Raw genomic sequence first — 24,717 nt, 5'->3', positions numbered from 1 at the left:
AGTGGATGCTGGGGTTCCTGAAAGGACCATGGGGAATAGCGGCTCCGCAGGAGACAGGGCACAAAAAAGTAAAGCTTTTACCAGATCAGGTGGTGTGCACTGGCTCCTCCCCCTATGACCCTCCTCCAGACTCCAGTTAGATTTTGTGCCCGAACGAGAAGGGTGCAATCTAGGTGGCTCTCCTAAAGAGCTGCTTAGAGAAAGTTTAGCTTAGGTTTTTTACTTTACAGTGAGTCCTGCTGGCAACAGGATCACTGCAACGAGGGACTTAGGGGAGAAGTAGTGAACTCACCTGCGTGCAGAGTGGATTTGCTGCTTGGCTACTGGACACTAGCTCCAGAGGGACGATCACAGGTACAGCCTGGATGGTCACCGGAGCCGCGCCGCCGGCCCCCTTGCAGACGCTGAAGAGAGAAGAGGTCCAAAATCGGCGGCTGAAGACTCCTGAGTCTTCATAAAGGTAGCGCACAGCACTGCAGCTGTGCGCCATTTTCCTCTCAGCACACTTCACACAACAGTCACTGAGGGTGCAGAGCGCTGGGGGGGGCGCTCTGAGAGGCAAATAAAAACCTTATTAGAGGCAAAAAAATACCTCACATATAGCCCACAGAGGCTATATGGAGATATTTAACCCCTGCCTAACTTCAAAAATAGCGGGAGACGAGCCCGCCGAAAAAGGGGCGGGGCCTATCTCCTCAGCACACAGCGCCATTTTCTCTCACAGAAAAGCTGGAGAGAAGGCTCCCAGGCTCTCCCCTGCACTGCACTACAGAAACAGGGTTAAAACAGAGAGGGGGGGCACTGATTTTGGCGATATTGTATATATATAAAAGATGCTATAAGGGAGAAACACTTATATAAGGTTGTCCCTATATAATTATAGCGTTTTTGGTGTGTGCTGGCAGACTCTCCCTCTGTCTCCCCAAAGGGCTAGTGGGTCCTGTCCTCTGTCAGAGCATTCCCGGTGTGTGTGCTGTGTGTCGGTACGTGTGTGTCGACATGTATGAGGACGATGTTGGTGAGGAGGCGGAGAAATTGCCTGTAATGGTGATGTCACTCTCTAGGGAGTCGACACCGGAATGGATGGCTTATTTAGAGAATTACGTGAGAATGTCAACACGCTGCAAGGTCGGTTGACGACATGAGACGGCCGACAATCTATTAGGACCGGTCCAGGCGTCTCAGAAACACCGTCAGGGGTTTTTAAAAAAACGCCCATTTACCTCAGTCGGTCGACACAGACACGGACACTGAATACAGTGTCGACGGTGAATAAACAAACGTATTTCTCATTAGGGCCACACGTTAAGGGCAATGAAGGAGGTGTTACGTGTTTCTGATACTACAAGTACCACAAGAAAGGGTATTATGTGGGAGTGAAAAAACTACCTGTAGTTTTTCCTGAATCAGATAAAATAAAATGAAGTGTGTGATGATGCGTAGGGTTACCCCGATAGCAAATATTGGCGTTATACCCTTTCCCGCCAGAAATTAGGGTACGTTGGGAAACACCCCTTAGGGTGATAAGGCGCTCACACGCTTATCAAGTGGCGTTACCGTCTCCAGATACGGCCGCCCTCAAGGAGCCAGCTGATAGGAAGCTGGAAAAATATCCTAAAAAGTATATACACACATACGGTGGTTATACTGCGACCAGCGATCGCCATCAGCCTGGAGATGCAGTGCTGGGTTGGCTTGGTCGGATTCCCTGACTAAAAATATTTTATTCATGTACAGCATTTAATAGGATGCATTCTATATATATGTATGTGAGATGCACAGAGGGATATTTGCTCTCTGGCATCAAGATAAGTGCGTTGTCCATATCTCCCAGAAGATGTCAGGGACACGACAGTGGTCAGGTGATACAGATCCCATACGGCAGATGGAAGTATTGCTGTATAAAGGGAAGGAGTTATTTGGGGGTCGGTCCATCGGACCTGGGGACCACAGCAACAGCTGGGAAATCCAACCTTTTTTACCCCAAGTTACATCTCAGCTAAAAAAGACACCGTCTTTTCAGCCTCAATCTTTCCTTTCCCATGAGGGCATGCAGGCAAAAGGCCAGTCATATCTGTAGACTGCAGCAGGCAGCCCTTTCCCAGGAAAAGAAGCCCTCCACCGCGTCTGCCAAGTCCTCAGCATGACGCTGGGGCCGTGCAAGCGGACTCAAGGTGGGGGGGTAGTCTCAAGAGTCTCAGGGCGCAGTGGGATCACTCGCAAGTTGACCCCTAGATCGTACGAGTATTATCCCAGGGGTAAAGATTGGAGAGTCGAGACATCTTCTCCTCGCAGGTTCCTGAAGTCTGCTTTACCAACGGCTCCCTCCGACAGGGAGGCAGCATTGGAAACAATTCACAAGCTGTATATCCAGCAGGTGATAATCAAAGTACCCATCCTACGACAAGGAAAAGGGTATTATTTTTCCACACTATATTGTGGTACTGAAGCCAGACGGCTTGGTGACACATAGTCTAAATCTAAAATGTTTTGAACACTTACATAAAAGGTTCAAATCGAGATAAAGTCACTCAGAGCAGTGATAGCGAACCGGAAAAAAGGGGACTATATGGTGTCCCTGGACATCAAGGATTACCTCCATGTCCAAATTTTGTCCTTCTCATCAAGGGTACCTCTGGTTCGTGGTACAGAACTGTCAATATCAGTTTCAGACGATGCCGTTTGAATTATCCACGGCACCCCGGGCCTTTTTACCAAGGTAATGGCCGAAAAGATGTTTCTTCAAAGAAAAAAGGCATCTAAATTATCCCTTACTTGCACGACCTAAAAAGGGCAAGTTCCAGAGAACAGTTGGAGGTCGGAAGAGCACTATCTAAAGTAGTTCTTCGACGGCACGACTGGATTCTAAATATTCCAAGAATCGCAGCTGTTTTCCGACGATACGTCTGCTGTTCCTAGGGATGATTCTGGACACGGTTCAGAAAAAGGTTTTTCTTCCCGAGGAAAAAGCCAAGGAGTTATCCGACCTGTCAGGAACCTCCTAAAACCAGGAAAGGTGTCTGTACATCAATGCACAAGAGTCCTGGGAAAAATGGTGGCTTTTTACGAAGCAATTCCATTCGGCAGATTCCATGCAAGAATTTTCCAAAGGGATCTGTTGGACAAATGGTCAGGGTCGCATCCTCAGATGCACCTGCGAATAACCCTGTCGCCAAGGACAAGGGTATATCTTCTGTGGTGGTTGCAAAAGGCTCATCTATTGGAGGGCCGCAGATTCGGCATACAGGATTTGATCCTGGTGACCACGGACGCCAGCCTGAGAGGTTGGGGAGCAGTCACACAAGGAAGAAACTTCCAGGGGGTATGGACGAACCTGGAAAAGTCTCTTCACATAAACATTCTGGTACTAAGAGCAATCTAAAATGCTCTAAGCCAGGCGGAACCACTCCTGCAAGGAAAACCGGTGTTGATTCAGTCGGACAACATCACGGCGGTCGCCCATGTAAACAGACAGGGCGGCACAAGAAGCAGGAGTGCAATGGCAGAAGCTACCAAGATTCTTCGCTGGGCGGAGAATCACGTAATAGCACTGTCAGCAGTGTTCTTCCCGGGCGTGGACAACTGGGAAGCAGACTTCCTCAGCAGACACGATATTCACCCGGGAGAGGGGGGTCTTCATCCAGAAGTCTTCCACATGCTAGTAAACTGTTGGGAAAGACCAATGGTAGACATGATGGCGTCTCGCCTCAACAAGAAACTGGACAAGTATTGCGCCAGGTCAAGAGATCCACAGGCAATAGCTGTGGACGCACTGGTAACACCTTGGGTGTACAAATCAGTATATGTGTTTCCTCCTCTGCCTCTCATACCAAAGGTATTGAAGATTATACGGTGAGGAGGAGTAAGAACAATACTAGTGGCTCCGGATTGGCCAAGAAGGACTTGGTACCCGGAACTTCAAGAGTTGGTCACGGACGACCCGTGCCCTCTGCTTCTGAGAAGGGACCTGCTACAACAGGGTCCCTGTCTCTTTCAAGACTTACCGCGGCTGCGTTTGACGGCATGGCGGTTGAACGCCAGATCCTAAAAGGGAAAGGCATTCCAGAAGAAGTCATTCCTACCTTGATTAAGGCAAGGAAGGAAGTCACCGCGAAACATTATCACCGCATTTGGCGAAAATATGTCGCGTGGTGCGAGGATCGGAGTGTTCCGACGGAGGAATTTCAACTGGGTCGTTTCCTACATTTCCTACAATCAGGATTGTCTATGGGTCTCAAATTGAGATCTATTAAGGTTCAAATTTCGGCCCTGTCAATATTCTTCCAAAAAGAATTGGCCTCAGTTCCTGAGGTACAGACTTTTGTTAAAGGAGTACTGCATATACAGCCTCCTGTGGTGCCTCCGGTGGCACCGTGGGATCTAAATGTAGTTTTAGATTTCCTCAAATCCCATTGGTTTGAACCATTGAAAAAGGTGGATTTTAAATATCTCACATGGAAAGTGACTATGTTACTGGCCCTGGCTTCCGCCAGGAGAGTATCTGAATTGGCGGCTTTATCTTATAAAAGCCCTTATCTAATCTTCCATTCGGATAGGGCAGAACTGAGGACTCGTCCGCATTTTCTCCCTAAGGTGGTATCAGCGTTTCACCTGAACCAACCTATTGTGGTGCCTGCGGCCACTGGCGACTTGGAGGACTCCAAGTTGTTGGACGTTGTCAGAGCCTTAAAAAATATACATTTCAAGGACGGCTGAAGTCAGAAAATCTGACTCGCTGTTGATACTATATGCACCCAACAAGTTGGGTGCCCCTGCTTCTAAGCAGACGATTGCTCGTTGGATTTGTAACACAATTCAACTTGCTCATTCTGTGGCAGGCCTGCCACAGCCTAAATCTGTTAAGGCCCATTCCACAAGGAAGGTGGGCTCATCTTGGGCGGCTGCCCGAGGGGTCTCGGCATTACAATTCTGCCGAGCAGCTACGTGGTCGGGGGAAAACACGTTTGTAAAATTCTACAAATTTGATACCCTGGCAAAAGAGGACTTGGAATTCTCTCATTCGGTGCTGCAGAGTCATCCGCACTCTCCCGCCCGTTTGGGAGCTTTGGTATAATCCCCATGGTCCTTTCAGGAACCCCAGCATCCACTTAGGACGATAGAGAAAATAAGAATTTACTTACCGATAATTCTATTTCTCGGAGTCCGTAGTGGATGCTGGGCGCCCATCCCAAGTGCGGATTATCTGCAATACTGTACATAGTTATTGTTAACAAATTCGGGTTATATTGTTAAGGAGCCATCTTTAAGAGGCTCTTTCTGTTATCATACTGTTAACTGGGTTTAGATCACAAGTTGTACGGTGTGATTGGTGTGGCTGGTATGAGTCTTACCCGGGATTCAAATTGCCTCCCTTATTGTGTACGCTCGTCCGGGCACAGTACCTAACTGGAGTCTGGAGGAGGGTCATAGGGGGAGGAGCCAGTGCACACCACCTGATCTGGTAAAAGCTTTACTTTTTTGTGCCCTGTCTCCTGCGGAGCCGCTATTCCCCATGGTCCTTTCAGGAACCCCAGCATCCACTACGGACTCCGAGAAATAGAATTATCGGTAAGTAAATTCTTATTTTTACAAACGTATTTGCTCCTGACCAAGTAGCTGCTCGGCAAAGTTGTAAAGCCGAGACCCCTCGGGCAGCCGCCCAAGATTAGCCCACCTTCCTTGTGGAGTGGGCATTTACAGATTTTTGGCTGTGGCAGGCCTGCCACAGAATGTGCCAGCTGAATTGTACTACAAATCCAACGAGCAATAGTCTGCTTAGAAGCAGGAGCACCCAGCTTGTTGGGTGCATACAGGATAAACAGCGAGTCAGATTTCCTGACTCCAGCCGTCCTGGAAACATATATTTTCAGGGCACTGACAACGTCTAGCAACTTGGAGGCCTCCAAGTCCCTAGTAGCCGCAGGCACCACCAATAGGTTGGTTCAGGTGAAACGCTGAAACCACCTTGGGGAGAAACTGAGGACGAGTCCTCAATTCCGCCCTGTCCGAATGGAAAATCAGATAAGGGCTTTTTCAGGATAAAGCCGCCCATTCTGACACGCGCCTGGCCCAGGCCAGGGCCAACAGCATGACCACTTTTCATGTGAGATATTTTAACTCCACAGATTTAAGTGGTTCAAACCAATGTGACTTTTGGAACCCAAAACTACATTGAGATCCCAAAGTGCCACTGGAGGCACAAAAGGAGGCTGTATATGCAGTACCCCTTTTACAAACGTCTGAACTTCAGGGACTGAAGCTAGTTCTTTTTTGGAAGAAAATTGACAGGGCCGAAATTTGAACCTTAATGGACCCCAATTTCAGGCCCATAGACACTCCTGTTTGCAGGAAATGTAGGAATCGACCCAGTTGAATTTCCTCCGTCGGGCCTTACTGGCCTCGCACCACGCAACATATTTTCGCCAATTGCGGTGATAATGTTTTTGCTGTTACATCCTTCCTGGCTTTGATCAGGATAGGGATGACTTCATCTGGAATGCCTTTTTTCCTTCAGGATCCGGCGTTCAACCGCCATGCCGTCAAACGCAGCCGCGGTAAGTCTTGGAACAGACAGGGTCCTTGCTGGAGCAGGTCCCTTCTTAGAGGTAGAGGCCACGGATCTTCCGTGAGCATCTCTTGAAGTTCCGGTTACCAAGTTCTTCTTGGCCAATCCGGAACCACGAATATAGAGCTTACTCCTCCCCATCTTATCAATCTCAGTACCTTGGGTATGAGAGGCAGAGGAGGGAGCACATACCCTGACTGGTACACCCACGGTGTTACCAGAGCGTCTACAGCTTATTGCCTGAGGGTCCCTGGACCTGGCGCAATACCTGTCGAGTTTTTAATCATGTGGAAGACTTCTGGGTGAAGTCCCCACTCTCCCGGGTGGAGGTCGTGCTGAGGAAGTCTGCTTCCCAGTTGTCCACTCCCGGAATGAATACTGCTGACAGTGCTATCACATGATTTTCCGCCCAGCGAAGAATCCTTGCAGCTTCTGCCATTGCCCTCCTGCTTCTTGTGCCACCCTGTCTGTTTACGTGGGTGACTGCCGTGATGTTTTCCGACTGGATCAACACCGGCTGACCTTGAAGCAGAGGTCTTGCTAAGCTTAGAGCATTGTAAATGTCCCTTAGCTTCAGGATATTTATGTGAAGTGATGTCTCCAGGCTTGACCATAAGCCCTGGATATTCCTTCCCTGTGTGACTGCTCCCCAGCCTCGCAGGCTGGCATCCGTGGTCACCAGGACCCAGTCCTGAATGCCTAATCTGCGGCCCTCTAGAAGATGAGCACTCTGCAACCACCACAGGAGGGACACCCTTGTCCTTGGTGACAGGGTTATCCGCTGATGCATCTGAAGATGCGACCCAGACCATTTGTCCAGCAGGTCCCACTGGTGCGTGGAATCTGTCGAATGGGATTGCTTCGTAGGAAGCCACCATTTTACCCATAACCCTTGTGCATTGATGCACTGAGACTTGTCTCGGTTTTAGGAGGTTCCTGACTAGCTCGGATAACTCCCTGGCTTTCTCCTCCGGGAGAAACACCTTTTTCTGGACTGTGTCCAGGATCATCCCTAGGAACAGAAGACACGTCGTCGGAACCAGGTGCGATTTTGGAATATTGAGAATCCAATCGTGCTGCCGCAACACTACCTGAGATAGTGCTACACCGACCTCCAACTGTTCCCTGGATCTTACCCTTATCAGGGAATTGTCCAAGTAAGGGATAACTAAAATTCACTTCCTTCGAAGGAATATCATCATTTCGGCCATTACCTTGGTAAAGACCCGGGGTGCCGTGGACCATCCATACGGCAGCGTCTGAACTGATAGTGACAGTTCTGTACCATAAACCTGAGGTACCCTTGGTGAGAAGGGTACATTTTGACATGAAGGTAAGCATCCTTGATGTCCCAAGACATCATGTAGTCCCCTTCTTCCAGGTTCGCAATCACTGCTCTGAGTGACTCAATCTTGAATTTGAACCTCTGTATGTAAGTGTTCAAAGATTGTAGATTTAGAATCGGTCTCACTGAGCCGTCCGGCTTCGGTACCACAACAGTGTGGAATAATACCACGTTCCCTGTTGCAGGAGGGGTATCTTGATTATCACCTGCTGGGAATACAGCTTGTGAATGGCTTCCAAAACTGTCTCCCTGTCAGAAGGAGACATCGGTAAAGCCGACTTTAGGAAACGGCGAGGGGGAGACGTCTCGAATTCTAATTTGTACCCCTGAGATATCACCTGAAGGATCCAGGGGTCTACTTGCGAGTGAGCCCACTGCGCGCTGAAATTCATTGAGACGGGCCCCCCACCGTGCCTGATTCTGCTTGTAAAGCCCCAGCGTATACTGAGGGCTTGGCAGAGGCGGGAGAGGGTTTCTGTTCCTGGGAACTGGCTGATTTCTGCAGCCTTTTTCCTCTCCCTCTGTCACGGGGCAGAAATGAGGAACCTTTTGCCCGCTTGTCCACGAAAAGACTGCGCCTGATAATACGGCGTCTTCTCATGTTGAGAGGCGACCTGGGGTACAAACGTGGAATTCCCAGCTGTTGCCGTGGCCACCAGGTCTGAAAGACCGACCCCAAATAACTCCTCCCTTAATAAAACAATACTTCCAAATGCCGTTTGGAATACGCATCACCTGACCACTGACGTGTCCATAACCCTCTACTGGTAGAAATGGACAACGCGCTTAGACTTGATGCCAGTCGGCAAATATTCCGCTGTGCATCACGCATATATAAAAATGCATCTTTTAAATGCTCTATAGGCAAAAATATACTGTCCCTATCTAGGGTATCAATATTTTCAGTCAGGGAATCCGACCACGCCAACCCAGCACTGCACATCCAGGCTGAGGCGATTGCTGGTCGCAGTATAACACCAGTATGTGTGTAAATACCTTTTAGGATACCCTCCTGCTTTCTATCAGCAGGATCCTTAAGGGCGGCCATCTCAGGCGAAGGTAGAGCCCTTACAAGCGTGTGAGCGCTTTATCCCCCCTAGGGGGTGTTTCCCAACGCACCCTAACCTCTGGCGGGAAAGGATATAATGCCAATAACATTTTAGAAATTATCCGTTGTTATCGGGGGAAACCCACGCATCATCACACACCTCATTTAATTTCTCAGATTCAGGAAAACTACAGGTAGTTTTTCCTCACCGAACATAATACCCCTTTTTTGGTGGTACTCGTATTATCAGAAATGTGTAAAACATTTTTCATTGCCTCAATCATGTAACGTGTGGCCCTACTGGAAGTCACATTCGTCTCTTCACCGTCGACACTGGAGTCAGTATCCGTGTCGGCGTCTATATCTGCCATCTGAGGTAACGGGCGCTTTAGAGCCCCTGACGGCCTATGAGACGTCTGGACAGGCACAAGCTGAGTAGCCGGCTGTCTCATGTCAACCACTGTCTTTTATACAGAGCTGACACTGTCACGTAATTCCTTCCAACAGTTCATCCACTCAGGTGTCGACCCCCTAGGGGGTGACATCACTATTAAAGGCAATCTGCTCCGTCTCCACATCATTTTTCTCCTCATACATGTCGACACAAAAGTACCGACATACAGCACACACACAGGGAATGCTCTGATAGAGGATAGGACCCCACTAGCCCTTTGGGGAGACAGAGGGAGAGTTTGCCAGCACACACCAGAGCGCTATATATATACAGGGATAACCTTATATAAGTGTTTTTCCCCTTATAGCTGCTGTATAGTTAATACTGCGCCTAATTAGTGCCCCCCTCTCTTTTTTTTTAACCCTTTCTGTAGTGTAGTGACTGCAGGGGAGAGACAGGGAGCTTCCCTCCAACGGAGCTGTGAGGGAAAATGGCGCCAGTGTGCTGAGGAGATAGGCTCCGCCCCTTTTTCGCGGACTTTTCTCCTGCTTTTTTATGGATTCTGGCAGGGGTTAAATGCATCCATATAGCCCAGGAGCTATATGTGATGCATTTTTTTTGCCATCCAAGGTGTTTTTATTGCGTCTCAGGGCGCCCCCCCCCAGCGCCCTGCACCCTCAGTGACCGAAGTGTGAAGTGTGCTGAGAGCAATGGCGCACAGCTGCAGTGCTGTGCGCTACCTTGTTGAAGACAGGACGTCTTCTGCCGCCGATTTTCCGGACCTCTTCTGCCTTCTGGCTCTGTAAGGGGGCCGGCGGCGCGGCTCTGGGACCCATCCAAGCTGGGCCTGTGATCGTCCCTCTGGAGCTAATGTCCAGTAGCCTAAGAAGCCCAATCCACTCTGCACGCAGGTGAGTTCGCTTCTTCTCCCCTTAGTCCCTCGATGCAGTGAGCCTGTTGCCAGCAGGTCTCACTGAAAATAAAAAACCTAATCTAAAACTTTCACTAAGAAGCTCAGGAGAGCCCCTAGTGTGCACCCTTCTCGTTCGGGCACAGAGATCTAACTGAGGCTTGGAGGAGGGTCATAGGGGGAGGAGCCAGTGCACACCAGATAGTCCTAAAGCTTTCTTTAGGTGTGCCCAGTCTCCTGCGGAGCCGCTATTCCCCATGGTCCTTACGGAGTCCCCAGCATCCACTTAGGACGTTAGAGAAAGAGAGAGTGTCACTAAGACTCGTCCGTCTTCTGGAGACGTGGGTGAGTAAGAGCAAAAACATTTTTATCAGGAGGAGTATACTGAACATATAAGGTAATCGGCGGAACAAAATGACCTAACAGTGAAAAAGGGGGGTGTTAAGACTTATCTATGTGTGGGCTACGAATGATGGAAAGCGGTGAGAATATGAAGCCAAGGTACATATTGGTAGCTAACAGAAACAGGACTGAAGCAGAAAGCGATAACTGGATAGAGAAGGACAGATGCGAGAATTAGATAAATTTAGTCACAGAAATCCCCAAAGGGGGGGGTAGCGTATAAGAAGAATGAATGAAAGTAGGGGGCTGACTCAGCCAAATTCAAAGAATGAGTAGGCATGAGAGCAGGGAGCGGATTTAGTTACATTTAGTAGATACAGTAGAATTAACATTCATTGAAGGGTGAAAAAACTGTAGAGTAGAACAACGTGTTCTGCATAACGTGAGGGTAGGAGTGTTCCGCTAAAAGAGTCAAGCATGAGAGCCCCGGGCGCACAATCTGTCTAAAGAGATAACATTAAGAGAAAAACAAGATTTAAACTGTCTATAACAACGTAACAATTAAGCCATGGACCAGTCATGTGACGGTGGAACGGGTTTGGATGCTGAAGCAGACTGTTGTTGGCATATTTCCGGGATGTCTTCCAGGAGACCAAACAACTTCAGCAGGTCGTAACCTTGTGCTGGAGTCTTAACAACGTGAGTCGTACCATTTCTAGTGACCATAAGCTGGAAAGGGAAGCCCCACTTGTACTTGATAGAGTGGGTTCTCAAAGTCTTAGTGACATTTAGGAGATCCCTCTGTTTCTTAAGTGTCAATGGAGCCAGATCCTGAAACAGTTGAAGTTGGGACCCAGAATAGGAAACCGCTGTAAGTCCTCTTACGGCGGCCATGATCTGTTCCTTTGCTTTATAGTAATGAAAACGAAGGATGACATCCTGTGGAGGTTGAGTCGGGGGGGTTTGGGGTGTAGAGCTCCATGAGCCCAGTCCAGATGCAGGTGGGCAACAGGAATGTCAGGAGCTAGGTGTAGGAAAAGGCCCCCTAAATAGGCAGGAAGAGAGTCGTCCGTTTCTGTTTCTGGAATGTTGCGTATGCAGATATTAATCCGCCTATTTAGATTTTCAATGTCCTCGAGGTGATCCTTATATGACTCCAAGTCAGCCCGGAGATCAGTAAATTTTTGGTCCATCACGCTCTGATACTGGCAGATTTCATCTACTTTCTGTTCAAGAGTGTTCGTTCTGGAGCCTAGATCAGCAAGCTCAGCTTTAAAGTCTGCAAGGGCAGATCTAATTTCTGATTGGATCGTCTTAGTGACAATAGAGATCACATCGTTAGCCGACAGAGGAGGGTCGGTAGATGGTGAGGAGCCGGCAGCGGTCGATAAAGTCGATATATCCTCCTCTGTGGGAGGATGTTTCGGAAGAGAACCGGCTTTTTCCCACGCCCTAAGGATACTGGGTTTGGATGGAGCAGGTGCCTTTCGGCGCTTCTGTGGCATACCGTGCAGAGGACCATATACCAGAGCAGGGAGTTGGAGAGCGGCAGGATTCAACTGATATTACGGAGTTTCCCTTGGCAGTAAGGTAGAATAGGTACAGGCTCACAAGAACAATCAAAATGACAGCAATAGGTATCCGCTAAAAAGGTGTGCGGTTATGCCCTTAATCGGGTCAGGTCATCTCGTGAGTTAAAGAAGTAACAGCATCGTCATCATGAGAGCGAAGGGGAGCACTGAATTAGCAGAGGCGTCTTCTGTGCATGGTGCCGGCAGCACGCTGCGACCGAGTCAGACGCAGTTGATCCGTTAATGATATCACACTAAAGTGCATGGCGGGTAGCTAAGATTCCCTGTCAGGTTGGCTGAGGGGTTAACCAGAAGGTGTCGGAAGCGAATGCTTAAAACTAGTGTACAGTGAAAGTCAGTCAGATGGATGTGGGATAGAGGATGTAATGATGGGAACAGGTCTCACTGTGTAAACACTCACCAGCCCAGCGGGGTTACAGGGGTCCAGGGATACACTCTCAGGGTCCACAGCTTGGACAAGCAGCTCTGTTGAGATGGAGGTCAGATGCCCTGCAGCACAGTGCTGCCGTGAGTCTAAACGACCGCCCCCCCCCCCCCCCCCCAGCAGGAGGCTGAGCGTGGTGTGTGGTGTGCACCGGGCACCTGCTTCTGCGGCCGTTGCTATGGCCGCCGGGTGACTTCCGCTGCTGGCGATCCGTCTCGCTCCAACAGAGCAGGCGATCAGAGGTGGCGGCGGTAGCTGTAGCGGCGGGGCCGGGAGGCCTGGCGGTAATGAGCGGGGCGTCCAGGGCTGATTGAGCCTCTGTTCCGCGGCGTGCAGGGTGCTGGAGACGCGCACCGGCCCAGGCTCCAACTCGAGGCCCCGGTCTAAGGAATCCAAATAGGCCGCAGTCCGCGGGAGCTCCAGGAGTTGCTCCCCGACTCCGCAACAGTTATTCAGCTCCCCCAGTGTGTTCCACAGTGGTAAGGCCGCTGGTAGAGGTATTCCCAGCTTTCCTTTCTGTTCAGTTTTATAATCCCTTTTTCATTGCAAGATGGGTTTAAAGTTTTCCTTCTGTTGTCAGTGTTGCTATTCCAAAGCTTTTGGGTACACACTTTTCTTTTTTTTTTTAAGTCCCACCGCCATTTCTGTCAGTTATTTCAGGTCATTGAATCATGGTTATTTCTGTCAGTTATTACAGTTCCGGAAAGATTTCATTCAAATCCATTCAATGGAAGGCACAGAACAGGCTTCCTGTGTCAAAATTATGGACCCTAACCCCCCTAAAACCTGGCCAGGATTTAACTGGACCACCTTGCGTTGGTTTCAACCCAATCGGTGCCTACGTGTCCGAATACATATCTGGACAGACAAACAAACAGACCAATTAATTTTATATATAATATGGGGACTGCAGACTCAACCCTGATGTGTTAAACTCCAAAAGGTGAAGATGGTGTAAACCACTTTATGCCTATGGAAGCATATTCGTAAAAGACAGCTCTTGCAGCCGTCAGAAACGGACAGTGTCATTTGCAGTGTAAGCTTTCCAGGAGGAGTTATTCAAAATGTGAAAGATTCCTCCGATACCACAGCAGCGGATCTGAGGCAATATGCTAATGACGCTGTCACGTGGATTTATACACATTTGCCCCATGACGACGTCTCTGATCTGCCGCTTTCATAGAAAGATGTGCCACCATGCCTCTGAGCAACCCTATGCTTGCTCAAAATGTCCGTTGCAGGTAAGGCTGTACAATTGCTTACAAGTTCACAGACATGCCTACTTTTGTTGCCTACACATTAAAATGTGCTAGAACCCAAATAGTAAATCTTGTAAGTTATTACAAATGCAATAATTTAGTGAAAGGAAAAGCAAAAGGAGGAACTGTAATGGTAAAACTGAAAGGGTTGGGTATTTTGAGGAAGGCAAATTTCTGACTGCCTAGATTAGCAAATTTTGCTCTGTATTTGCTATTAAGAGATGTCGCCTACACAGGAGAGGAAAGATTTACTCTACTGTTATAGTATGTATACAAATATAGATGTATATACACACAACGTTTCACTTGTCTCAAAACTATTAACTAGATAAGGCAATAGATCCAGAAGCACTGTACTGTATACAGATGTGTCCTCATACATCTAGCCTGACTACACCATGCAGCGTGTGATGCCTGACGTGTGCAACTCTGCTGGCGTTGGGCATCTTTTTGCTGAAAATGTGTCTTAGTTGCAAACGAGATGCGAATATGACACCCCAGGAGACTCTGCTGATTTTAAATTGAAATATGATACTTGTAAATTGTGTGTGACTGAGACTGTATATGGAACAGAACTTGTATATAAATAAAAACATTACTTCATATACAGATTCAGGTACTCAGTCAAACACAGATATATCAGTGTCATATATCAAATTAATCAGCAATTAATTAAGAAGCCCAACGTTAGCAGTCTCACAGGACCTGGCGCACTGAGAGGGGCTGTATGAAGATGTGTATATACAAAATTAGTACTTGCTTCACTAGTAATCAGACTTTCTATTCACTCAGCATAATTTCAGGTATTTGGAGAATGGCTAATTTTGTTTCATTAAGCAAAAAATAGTAGGGTTGTCTACCTAGTTAGGAATTTGGCTGCTAAGCAAATGGGCAGCAGCCTGAAAGGTCACTTGTCAGCACTCTCATAGATGGTGGTCTCTGTCTCTCAGTAAAACTCTACACTGCTGTAATCTATCTCCTCAGCTGTGTTCAAGCATAGATATCCTTTAAACCTGAATTGTAATGGTGGAACTTGGGAAGCTTTGCTATGTGGTTTTCGAAATATCAGAAATGGGGACTTTTAAAAAAAACAAGCAAAAAAAACTTTATTTGGTGAGCTCATAGAAATAGACAATACTAATAAAAAACAAAAAACTAATACAAAGTGCAAAGCGGCCAAGCCATTTTACCTAGATAAAATGAATGTAGTAATAAACATTCTACGTGGAGCAAGGGAGTGAGAGCATGGATGGATAGGGATACACGGGTAACAGGACTACAGAGAAAGGAGAAATGCCATGAAGAATATTAAATGTTGGGAGAAAAATGCCAGAAGAAATAGTAGTAGTAGTAGTAGTAGTACATGTGGCTTTTCTATTAGCTCCTAACATTGTGCACTATGTTATGAACAGGCTTTCGAAAACACTTTGAAGTCCTGGGAGGACAAGCAGAAGTATGATTCCTGTAAGCCTGCCCTTCGTCCTCTCCTGTACTCTATGCAAGCTGTCGACTTGGCTTCAGAAGAAGAGGTTGCACTGATTCATCTCTGCTCGCAAGCTGCAGAAGAACTCATCACAAGGTAAGTGACCTTTTATATCAATTTGATCAGTTAGGCCACCATTATGTTATATACAAAGGGTGTATTCCATTCTTGTGGGAAACTGCCGTCTTGTCGGAAAGACGGCAGTTTCTGTCAGGTCAGAAGGGGTTCCGACATATTCATTGCCGAGCCATTTTTTCCAACAAGTCAGGAATTCCTGACTTGTCGGAAAACACGTGGATCGGCAGAATAGCTGCGGATTGACGTGCTTTTATTCAGAAACGCGGCCAAATCAGACAGGTTTTGGCCCCGTTTCCGACAACCTCAATCCGACTTTTAAAAAAAAAAAAATGGATTGAGGAGATGAGACGGGGGAGCGGGGACATGTTTTGACGGTGGGCGGGTGAGGAGGACGGGAGAGGAGATGGAGCGGGGACTGTGAGGATGAGGAGGAGCTGAGAGGAGGAGACGGGTTGTGACCTACATTGCCAAAGCCGGGACCTCGTTTGCTGCAGCCGGGTGAGTGCCGTGAGGTCTGGCGGCGGCGCCGCATCCTCCTGCTACGCTGCTGCATAGCCACGGTGTTCCCTGCTCTCCCCGCTGCGAGGACCTGCTAGCGGGATGTTGCAGGAGGGCACCTGTTCAGTCTGTGTCCTTTCCGACTATGTCAATCCGACTTTTTAAAAAAAAATATACGTTATGGTAAGAACTTACAGTTGATATTTCTCCTAAATCCACAGGATAACAAGGGGATATGATGAAGCGACAGCGGATATGCACCAATCGGTCAAAGCTTTTCTGGCCTCCCAGCATGCAATGGGCCGGTCCATATATCCACGCCTCCTGGCTCAGGCAAATCAGTTGTATTCAAAAGCTCAAGGCAGGAGCATCATAGATAGCCCTAAAAAGGCGATAAGAACACACATGCACACCCTTCCGTATAAGAAGGAAGAGTTTAGTGAGTAAAAGGATCCTCAAATCAGGTGCGTCAGGGTGGGATTCCTGTGGATCCTGTGGACTAGGAGAAATACTGTTATTAACGGTACGTTCTTACCATAACGTATATTTCTCTGACGTCCTAGTGGATGCTGGGTACTCCGTAAGGACCATGGGGAATAGACGGGCTCCGCAGGAGACTGGGCACTCTTTAAAGAAAGATTAGGTACTACATCTGGTGTGCACTGGCTCCTCCCTCTATGCCCCTCCTCCAGACCTCAGTTAGAATCTGTGCCCGGCCAGAGCTGGATGCACTTAGTGGGCTCTCCTGAGTTCACTATAAAGAAAGTATTTGTTAGGTTTTTTATTTTCAGTGAGATCTGCTGGCAACAGACTCACTGCTACGTGGGACTTAGGGGAGAGAAGCAAACCTACCTGCTTGCAGCTAGCTTCTGCTTCTAAGGCTACTGGACACCATTAGCTCCAGAGGGATCGAACACAGGGCCCAACCTCGATCGTCCGTTCCCGGAGCCGCGCCGCCGTCCCCCTTGCAGAGCCAGAAGACGGAAGATTCCGGGAGAAAATCGGCGGCTGAAGACTCCGGTCTTCAATAAGGTAGCGCACAGCACTGCAGCTGTGCGCCATTGCTCCCACAGTACACCACACGCTCCGGTCACTGGTGGGTGCAGGGCGCTGGGGGGGGGGGCGCCCTGGGCTGCAATTAGTATACCTTCTTGGCAAAAAGCACATAATACAGTTTTAAACTGTATGTGTGCCCAATCCCCCGCCATAATTTTTATAAAAAAAGCGGGAGAAGCCCGCCGCTGAAGGGGCGGGGCTATCTTCCTCAGCATAGCCAGCGCCATTTTTTCTTCACAGCTCCGCTGGAAGGACGCTCCCCAGGCTCTCCCCTGCATTATACACTACGGAAAGGGTAAAAAAGAGAGGGGGGGCACATAAATTTAGGCGCAGAATTGTGATAATAAGCAGCTATTGGGGGAAAAATTCACTTAGTATAGTGTAAATCCCTCTGTTATATAGCGCTCTGGTGTGTGCTGGCATACTCTCTCTCTGTCTCCCCAAGGACTTTGTGGGGTCCTGTCCTCAGTCAGAGCATTCCCTGTGTGTGTGTGCGGTGTGTCGGTACGGCTGTGTCGACATGTTTGATGAGGACGCTTACGTGGAGGCGGAGCAGGAGCCGTTAGTTGTGATGTCGCCCCCTGCGGGGCCGACACCAGAGTGGATGGATATGTGGAAGGTATTAACCGACAGTGTCAACTCCTTGCATAAAAGGTTCGATGACGTAACAGCTTTGGGACAGCCGGCGTCTCGGCCCGCGCCTGCCCAAGCGTCTCAGAGGCCATCAGGGGCTCAAAAACGCCCGCTACCTCAGATGGCAGACACAGATGTCGACACGGAGTCTGACTCCAGTGTCGACGAGGATGAGACAAATGTACAATCCACAAGGGCCATCCGATGCATGATTACGGCAATGAAAAATGTGTTGCACATTTCTGACATTAACCCGGTTACCACAAAAAAGGGTATTATGTTTGGGGAGAAAAAGCAGCCAGTAACTTTTCCCCCATCTGATGAGTTAAATGAATTGTGTGAAGAAGCGTGGTGTTCCCCGGATAAGAAATTAGTGATTTCTAAGCGGTTACTAATGGCGTACCCTTTCCCGCCAACGGATAGGTTACGCTGGGAGACATCCCCTAGGGTGGACAAGGCGCTCACACGCTTATCAAAAAAGGTAGCACTGCCGTCTCAGGATATGGCCGCCTTAAAGGAGCCTGCAGATAGAAAGCAGGAGGCTATCCTTAAGTCTCTGTATACACACTCAGGTACTATACTGCGACCTGCTATTGCTTCGGCATGGATGTGTAGTGCTGCAGCAGCATGGTCTGATTCCCTGTCAGATAACATTGATTCCCTCGACAGGGATACTATTTTGCTAACCATAGAGCATATTAAAGACGTAGTCTTATATATGAGGGATGCACAGAGGGACATTTGCCGGCTGGCATCTAGAATTAATGCAATGTCTATTTCTGCCAGGAGAGTATTATGGACTCGGCAGTGGACAGGTGATGCTGATTCTAAAAGGTACATGGAAGTTTTGCCTTATAAGGGTGAGGAGTTATTTGGGGACGGTCTCTCGGACCTCGTGTCCACAGCAACAGCTGGGAAGTCGACTTTTTTACCCCAGGTTCCCTCACAGCCTAAGGAAGCACCGTATTATCAAGTACAGTCCTTTCGGCCCCAGAAAGGCAAGCGGGTCAGAGGCGCGTCCTTTCTGCCCAGAGGCAGGGGTAGAGGGAAAAAGCTGCACCAGACAGCTAGTTACCAGGAACAAAAATCCTCCACTGCTTCCACTAAGTCCACCGCATGACGCTGAGGCTCCACAGGTGGAGCCAGGTGCGATGGGGGCCCGTCTCCGGAACTTCAGCGACCAGTGGGTTCGCTCACAGGTGGATCTCTGGGTTCTACAAGTGGTATCTCAGGGATACAAGCTGGAGTTCGAGACGTCTCCCCCTCGCCGTTACCTCAAATCAGCCTTGCCAGCCACACCAAGGAAAGGGAGGTAGTACTGGCGGCAATTCACAAGCTGTACCTCCAGCTGGTGATAATCAAAGTTCCCCTCCTTCAACAGGGATGGGGTTACTATTCCACAATGTTTGTGGTACCGAAACCAGACAGTTCGGTGAGACCCATTCTAAATTTGAAATCCTTGAACACTTATATAAGGAAGTTCAAGTTCAAAATGGAATCACTCAGGGCGGTTATTGCAAGCCTGGAAGAGGGGGATTTTATGGTATCACTGGACATCAAGGATGCTTACCTACATGTCCCCATTTACCCACCTCACCAGGAGTACCTCCGATTTGTGGTACATGACTGCCATTACCAATTCCAGACGTTGCCGTTTGGTCTGTCCACGGCACCGAGGGTATTTACCAAGGTAATGGCCGTAATGATGATACTCCTTCGAAGGAAGGGAGTTATAATTATCCCATACTTGGACGATATCCTTATAAAGGTGAGGTCCATGGAGCAGTTGTTGGTCGGAGTAGCACTATCTCAGGAAGTGCTACAACAGCACGGCTGGATTCTGAATATCCCAAAGCCGCAGCTGGTTCCTACGACGCGTCTGCTGTTCTTGGGTATGATTCTGGACACAGAACAGAAGAAGGTGTTTCTCCCGGAGGAGAAGGCTAAGGAGTTGTCATCTCTGGTCACAGACCTCCTGAAACCAAAACAGGTCCGGATCGCATCTTCAGATGCATCGGTTGATCACCCTGTCCCCAAGGGCCAGGGTGTCTCTGCTGTGGTGGCTGCAGAGTGCTCATCTTCTCGAGGGCCGCAGATTCGGCATTCAGGACTGGGTCCTGGTGACCACGGATGCAAGCCTTCGAGGTTGGGGGGCAGTCACTCAGGGAAGAAACTTCCAAGGACAATGGTCGAGTCAGGAGACTTCCCTACACATAAATATTCTGGAACTAAGGGCCATTTACAATGCCCTAAGTCAAGCAAAACCCCTGCTTCAAAACCAGCCGGTGCTGATTCAGTCAGACAACATCACGGCGGTCGCCCATGTAAACCGACAGGGCGACACAAGAAGCAGGATGGCGATGGCAGAAGCCACAAGGATTCTCCGATGGGCGGAAAATCACATGATAGCACTGTCAGCAGTGTTCATTCCAGGAGTGGACAACTGGGAAGCAGACTTCCTCAGCAGGCACGACCTCCACCCGGGAGAGTGGGGACTTCATCCAGAAGTCTTCCAGCTGATTGTAAATCGTTGGGAAAGGCCACAGGTGGACATGATGGCGTCCCGCCTCAACAAAAAGCTAAAAAGATATTGCGCCAGGTCAAGGGACCCTCAGGCGATAGCTGTGGACGCTCTAGTGACACCGTGGGTGCACCAGTCGTTTTATGTGTTCCCTCCTCTTCCTCTCATACCAAAGGTACTGAGGATAATAAGAAGGAGAGGAGTAAGAACTATACTCATCGTTCCGGATTGGCCAAGAAGAACTTGGTACCCGGAACTACAAGAAATGATCTCAGAGGACCCTTGGCCTCTGCCGCTCCGACAGGACCTGCTACAGCAGGGGCCCTGTCTGTTCCAAGACTTACCGCGGCTGCGTTTGACGGTATGGCGGTTGAACGCCGGATCCTGATGGAAAAGGGCATTCCGGTTGAAGTCATTCCTACGCTGATAAAAGCTAGGAAGGATGTGACAGCAAAACATTATCACCGCATATGGCGAAAATATGTTGCTTGGTGTGAGGCTATGAAGGCCCCAACAGAGGAATTTCAGCTGGGTCGATTTCTGCACTTCCTACAGTCAGGAGTGACTATGGGCCTAAAATTGGGATCCATTAAAGTCCAGATTTCGGCCCTGTCTATTTTCTTTCAAAAAGAACTGGCTTCACTGCCTGAAGTTCAGACGTTTGTTAAGGGAGTGCTGCATATTCAGCCCCCTTTTGTGCCTCCAGTGGCACCGTGGGATCTCAACATAGTGTTGGATTTCCTAAAATCACATTGGGTTGAGCCACTTCAGACCGTGGAGTTGAAGTATCTCACGTGGAAAGTGGTCATGCTTTTGGCCTCGGCTTCGGCTAGGCGTGTGTCAGAATTGGCGGATTTGTCATGTAAAAGCCCTTATCTGATCTTCCATATGGACACGGCAGAATTGAGGACTCGTCCCCAATTTCTCCCTAAGGTGGTATCAGCGTTTCATTTGAACCAACCTATTGTGGTGCCTGCGGCTACTCGGGACTTGGAGGATTCCAAGTTGCTGGACGTAGTCCGGGCCCTAAAAATCTATGTTTCCAGGACGGCTAGAGTCAGGAAAACTGACTTGCTGTTTATCCTGCATGCACCCAACAAGCTGGGTGCTCCTGCTTCTAAGCAGACTATTGCTCGCTGGATCTGTAGCACGATTCAACTTGCACATTCTGCGGCTGGACTGCCGCATCCTAAATCGGTAAAAGCCCATTCAACGAGGAAGGGGGCTCTTCTTGGGCGGCTGCCCGAGGGGTCTCGGCTTTACAACTTTGCCGAGCTGCTACCTGGTCGGGATCAAACACGTTTGCAAAATTCTACAAGTTTGATACCCTGGCTGAGGAGGACCTTGAGTTTGCTCATTCGGTGCTGCAGAGTCATCCGCACTCTCCCGCCCGTTTGGGAGCTTTGGTATAATCCTCATGGTCCTTACGGAGTACCCAGCATCCACTAGGACGTCAGAGAAAATAAGAATTTACTCACCGGTAATTCTATTTCTCGTAGTCCGTAGTGGATGCTGGGAGCCCGTCCCAAGTGCGGACTTCTGCAATACTTGTATATAGTTATTGCTTAACTATAGGGTTAATGTTCTGAGCCATCTGTTGAATGAGGCTCAGTTTTTGTTCATACTGTTAACTGGGTATAGTTATCACAAGTTGTACGGTGTGATTGGTGTGGCTGGTATGAGTCTTACCCTGGATTCCAAATCCTTTCCTAGTAATGTCAGCTCTTCCGGGCACAGTTTCCCTAACTGAGGTCTGGAGGAGGGGCATAGAGGGAGGAGCCAGTGCACACCAGATGTAGTACCTAATCTTTCTTTAAAGAGTGCCCAGTCTCCTGCGGAGCCCGTCTATTCCCCATGGTCCTTACGGAGTACCCAGCATCCACTACGGACTACGAGAAATAGAATTACCGGTGAGTAAATTCTTATTTTCTCCGGCAGGGACCACAGGTTATCCACAGGATAACAATGGGATTTCCCAAAGCAATTTAGTGGTCGGGACGCTCCTGACTGGACAGGAGAATCCTTCGCCCGAATTCAGCGTCATGAGAGGCAAAGGGTATCCAAGGCATAATGACTAATGAATGTGTTAATGGAAGACCATGTGGCCGCCTTACATATCTGTTCTGCTGAAGCACCACATGGTGCTGCCCATGACGGACCTACCTTACGAGTAGAGTGAGCAGAGACATTAGCCGGAACAGGAAATTCAGCCTGACAAATATGCTTCTGAAATCGTCATCCGAAGCCATCTTGCCAGCGTCTGCTTGTCAGCAGGCCATCCTCTCTTGTGAAATCCGTAGAGATTGAAGAGAGCATCTGTCTTACTGATGGCACTGGTACGATCCACGTAGATCCTTAATGTACGAACCACGTCCAGCGATGCATCTCCCGCAGAAAGGCGCGGTACCTGGAAATCCGGGACTACAATTTCTTCATTAAGATGGAATTTAGACCCCACCTTCGGAAGATACCCACATCTAGTTCTGAGAACTGCTTTATCTGGATAAAAAAATCAGAAAAGGGGAATGCCATGATAATGCCCCTAAATCTGATACTCTTCTAGCTGACGCCATAGCCAGTAGAAAGAGAACTTTAGCTGTCAACCATTTAAGATCCACTTTATTAACTTGAAGGGCTTTCAGAACTAGACTTAAGTCCCAAGGCACTGTAGGAGGAACAAAAGGAGGTTGAATTCCCTGGAAAAAAGTATGCACATCCTGTAAATTTGGCAATTTTCTGTTGGAACCATATAATCAGTGCCGACACGTGCACTCTCAAGGAAGCCACCTTCAAACCTTTATCCATTCCTGCCTGAACGAATGCTAAGACCCTGGAAACTCTGAAGGACTGAGGGTCCATTTTCCATTCACTGCACCAATGAATATAGATTTGCCATATTCGGCGATAAATGTGAGCTGAGGAAGGTTTCCTTGCTCTGATCATAGTTTGAATTACCTGTTGTGAGAATCCTCTTGACTTCAGGATAGAGGTTTCAAGAGCGAGGCCATCAAAGACAGTCGATCGAGATGTCTGTGATAACAAGGACCCTGCATCAGTAGATCTGGACGTTGAGGGAGCAGAAGTGGAACATCCATCGACATCCTCTGCAGATCCAATGCCTTCAGGGCCAAGCCAGAGCTATTAGAATCACGGCACCTTTTCCTTGGTTTTTCTTTCTCACCACCCTGGGTAATAGGGTGATTGGAGGAAACACATAAGCCAGATGAAAATCCCATCTCACCAACAGGGCATCCACAAAGATCGCTCTGGGATCCTTTGTTCTTGACCCGTATGCGAGCACTTTGTTATTCAGACGGGACGCCATGAGATCTATCTCTGGCAACCCCCACTTGTCTATTAAAGTCTGGAATACCTCCGGGTGTAGAGCCCATTCGCTTGCCTGAATGGCGTGTCGACTGAGATAGTCCGCTTCCCAGTTTAGGACTCCCGGAATGAACCCTGCAGACAAAGCTGGATGATGAAGTTCTGCCCACTTTAGTATGTGACTTACCTCCTTCATCACTTTTCGGCTGCGAGTTCCTCCCTGATGGTTGAGGTACGCTACTGCCGTCGCATTGTCCGAGCAGATCTGGACTGGTTTTCCCCGAAGAATGTCCTTTGCCTGAATCAGTGCCATGTATATGGCCCGTAGTTCCAATATATTTATTGGCAGGCAACTTTCTTCCTTGGTCCATTGCCCCTGAAAACACAACCTTCCTGTCACTGCTCCCCAACCCTGGAGACTAAGATGTCAGAATTTCCCAATCTGATATCCAAAAGGGTCTCCCCTTGTCCAGATGGGATGTTTGTAGCTACCAGGCCAATGACCTTCTTACTACTAACGTAAGAACCATAGTCTGTGTTTTTATCGTCTGATGCAACCCATTCCATTGGCAAGAATCAGACTCTGCAGAGGCCTCGAGTGGAATTGTGCTTACTCCACCATGTCGAATGTTGACACCATCAAGCCCATCACGCGCATTGCTGCGTGAATGGATACCTTTTGACTGTGTAACAAGTCCTGAATCCTTGACTGAACCTTGTATATCTTGTTTAAAGGTAAAATTACTCTCTGAATACTTGAATCCAGTACAGCCCCCAAGTGAGTTATCCGCTGTGACAGAACCAGAGATGATTTTGCCCAATTTATGAGCCACCAGTGGTTCTGAATACTCATTGTTGTCTGTTGCAGATGACATAAGAGCAATTCCTTCATCTGTGCCAGGATTAAAAGATCATCGAGGTATGGAAATATTCTTATCTCCTGCTGGCGGAGATAAGCTGCCATTACCACCATAATCTTGGTAAGTACTCTGGGGGCTGTGGCTAACCCAAAAGGTAGGGCCTGGAACTGAAAATGCTGTTGGAGGATAGCGAACCTGAGATAGCACTGATGGGACAGTGCTATAGGAACATGTAGGTAAGCATCCTGTATGTCCAGGGATACCATATAATCCCCTGGCTCCATGGCCAAAATGATGGAACGTAATGTCTCCATGTGAAACCGAGGTACCCAAAGGTATTTGTTTAGCACTTTGAGATTGAGAATGGGCCGAAATTACCCATTTG

General features: G+C 48.5%; 1 protein-coding gene across 7 annotated transcripts in view; it reads left to right on the top strand.

Moving 5' to 3' along the window:
* DGKH (diacylglycerol kinase eta) overlaps positions 1-24,717 on the top strand; it is a 642,901-nt gene that overhangs the window by 508,089 nt on the left and 110,095 nt on the right. For all 7 annotated transcript variants that reach the window (XM_063952870.1, XM_063952869.1, XM_063952867.1 and 4 more), the window contains one exon: positions 15,292-15,458. In XM_063952870.1, coding sequence (XP_063808940.1) covers positions 15,292-15,458 — 167 coding nt within the window. The remainder of the gene's footprint in view (positions 1-15,291; positions 15,459-24,717) is intronic.

The sequence above is a fragment of the Pseudophryne corroboree genome, chromosome 2 (assembly GCF_028390025.1).
Source record: "Pseudophryne corroboree isolate aPseCor3 chromosome 2, aPseCor3.hap2, whole genome shotgun sequence".
NCBI lineage: Eukaryota > Metazoa > Chordata > Amphibia > Anura > Myobatrachidae > Pseudophryne > Pseudophryne corroboree.
This window is presented reverse-complemented; position numbering and strand designations above follow the sequence as displayed.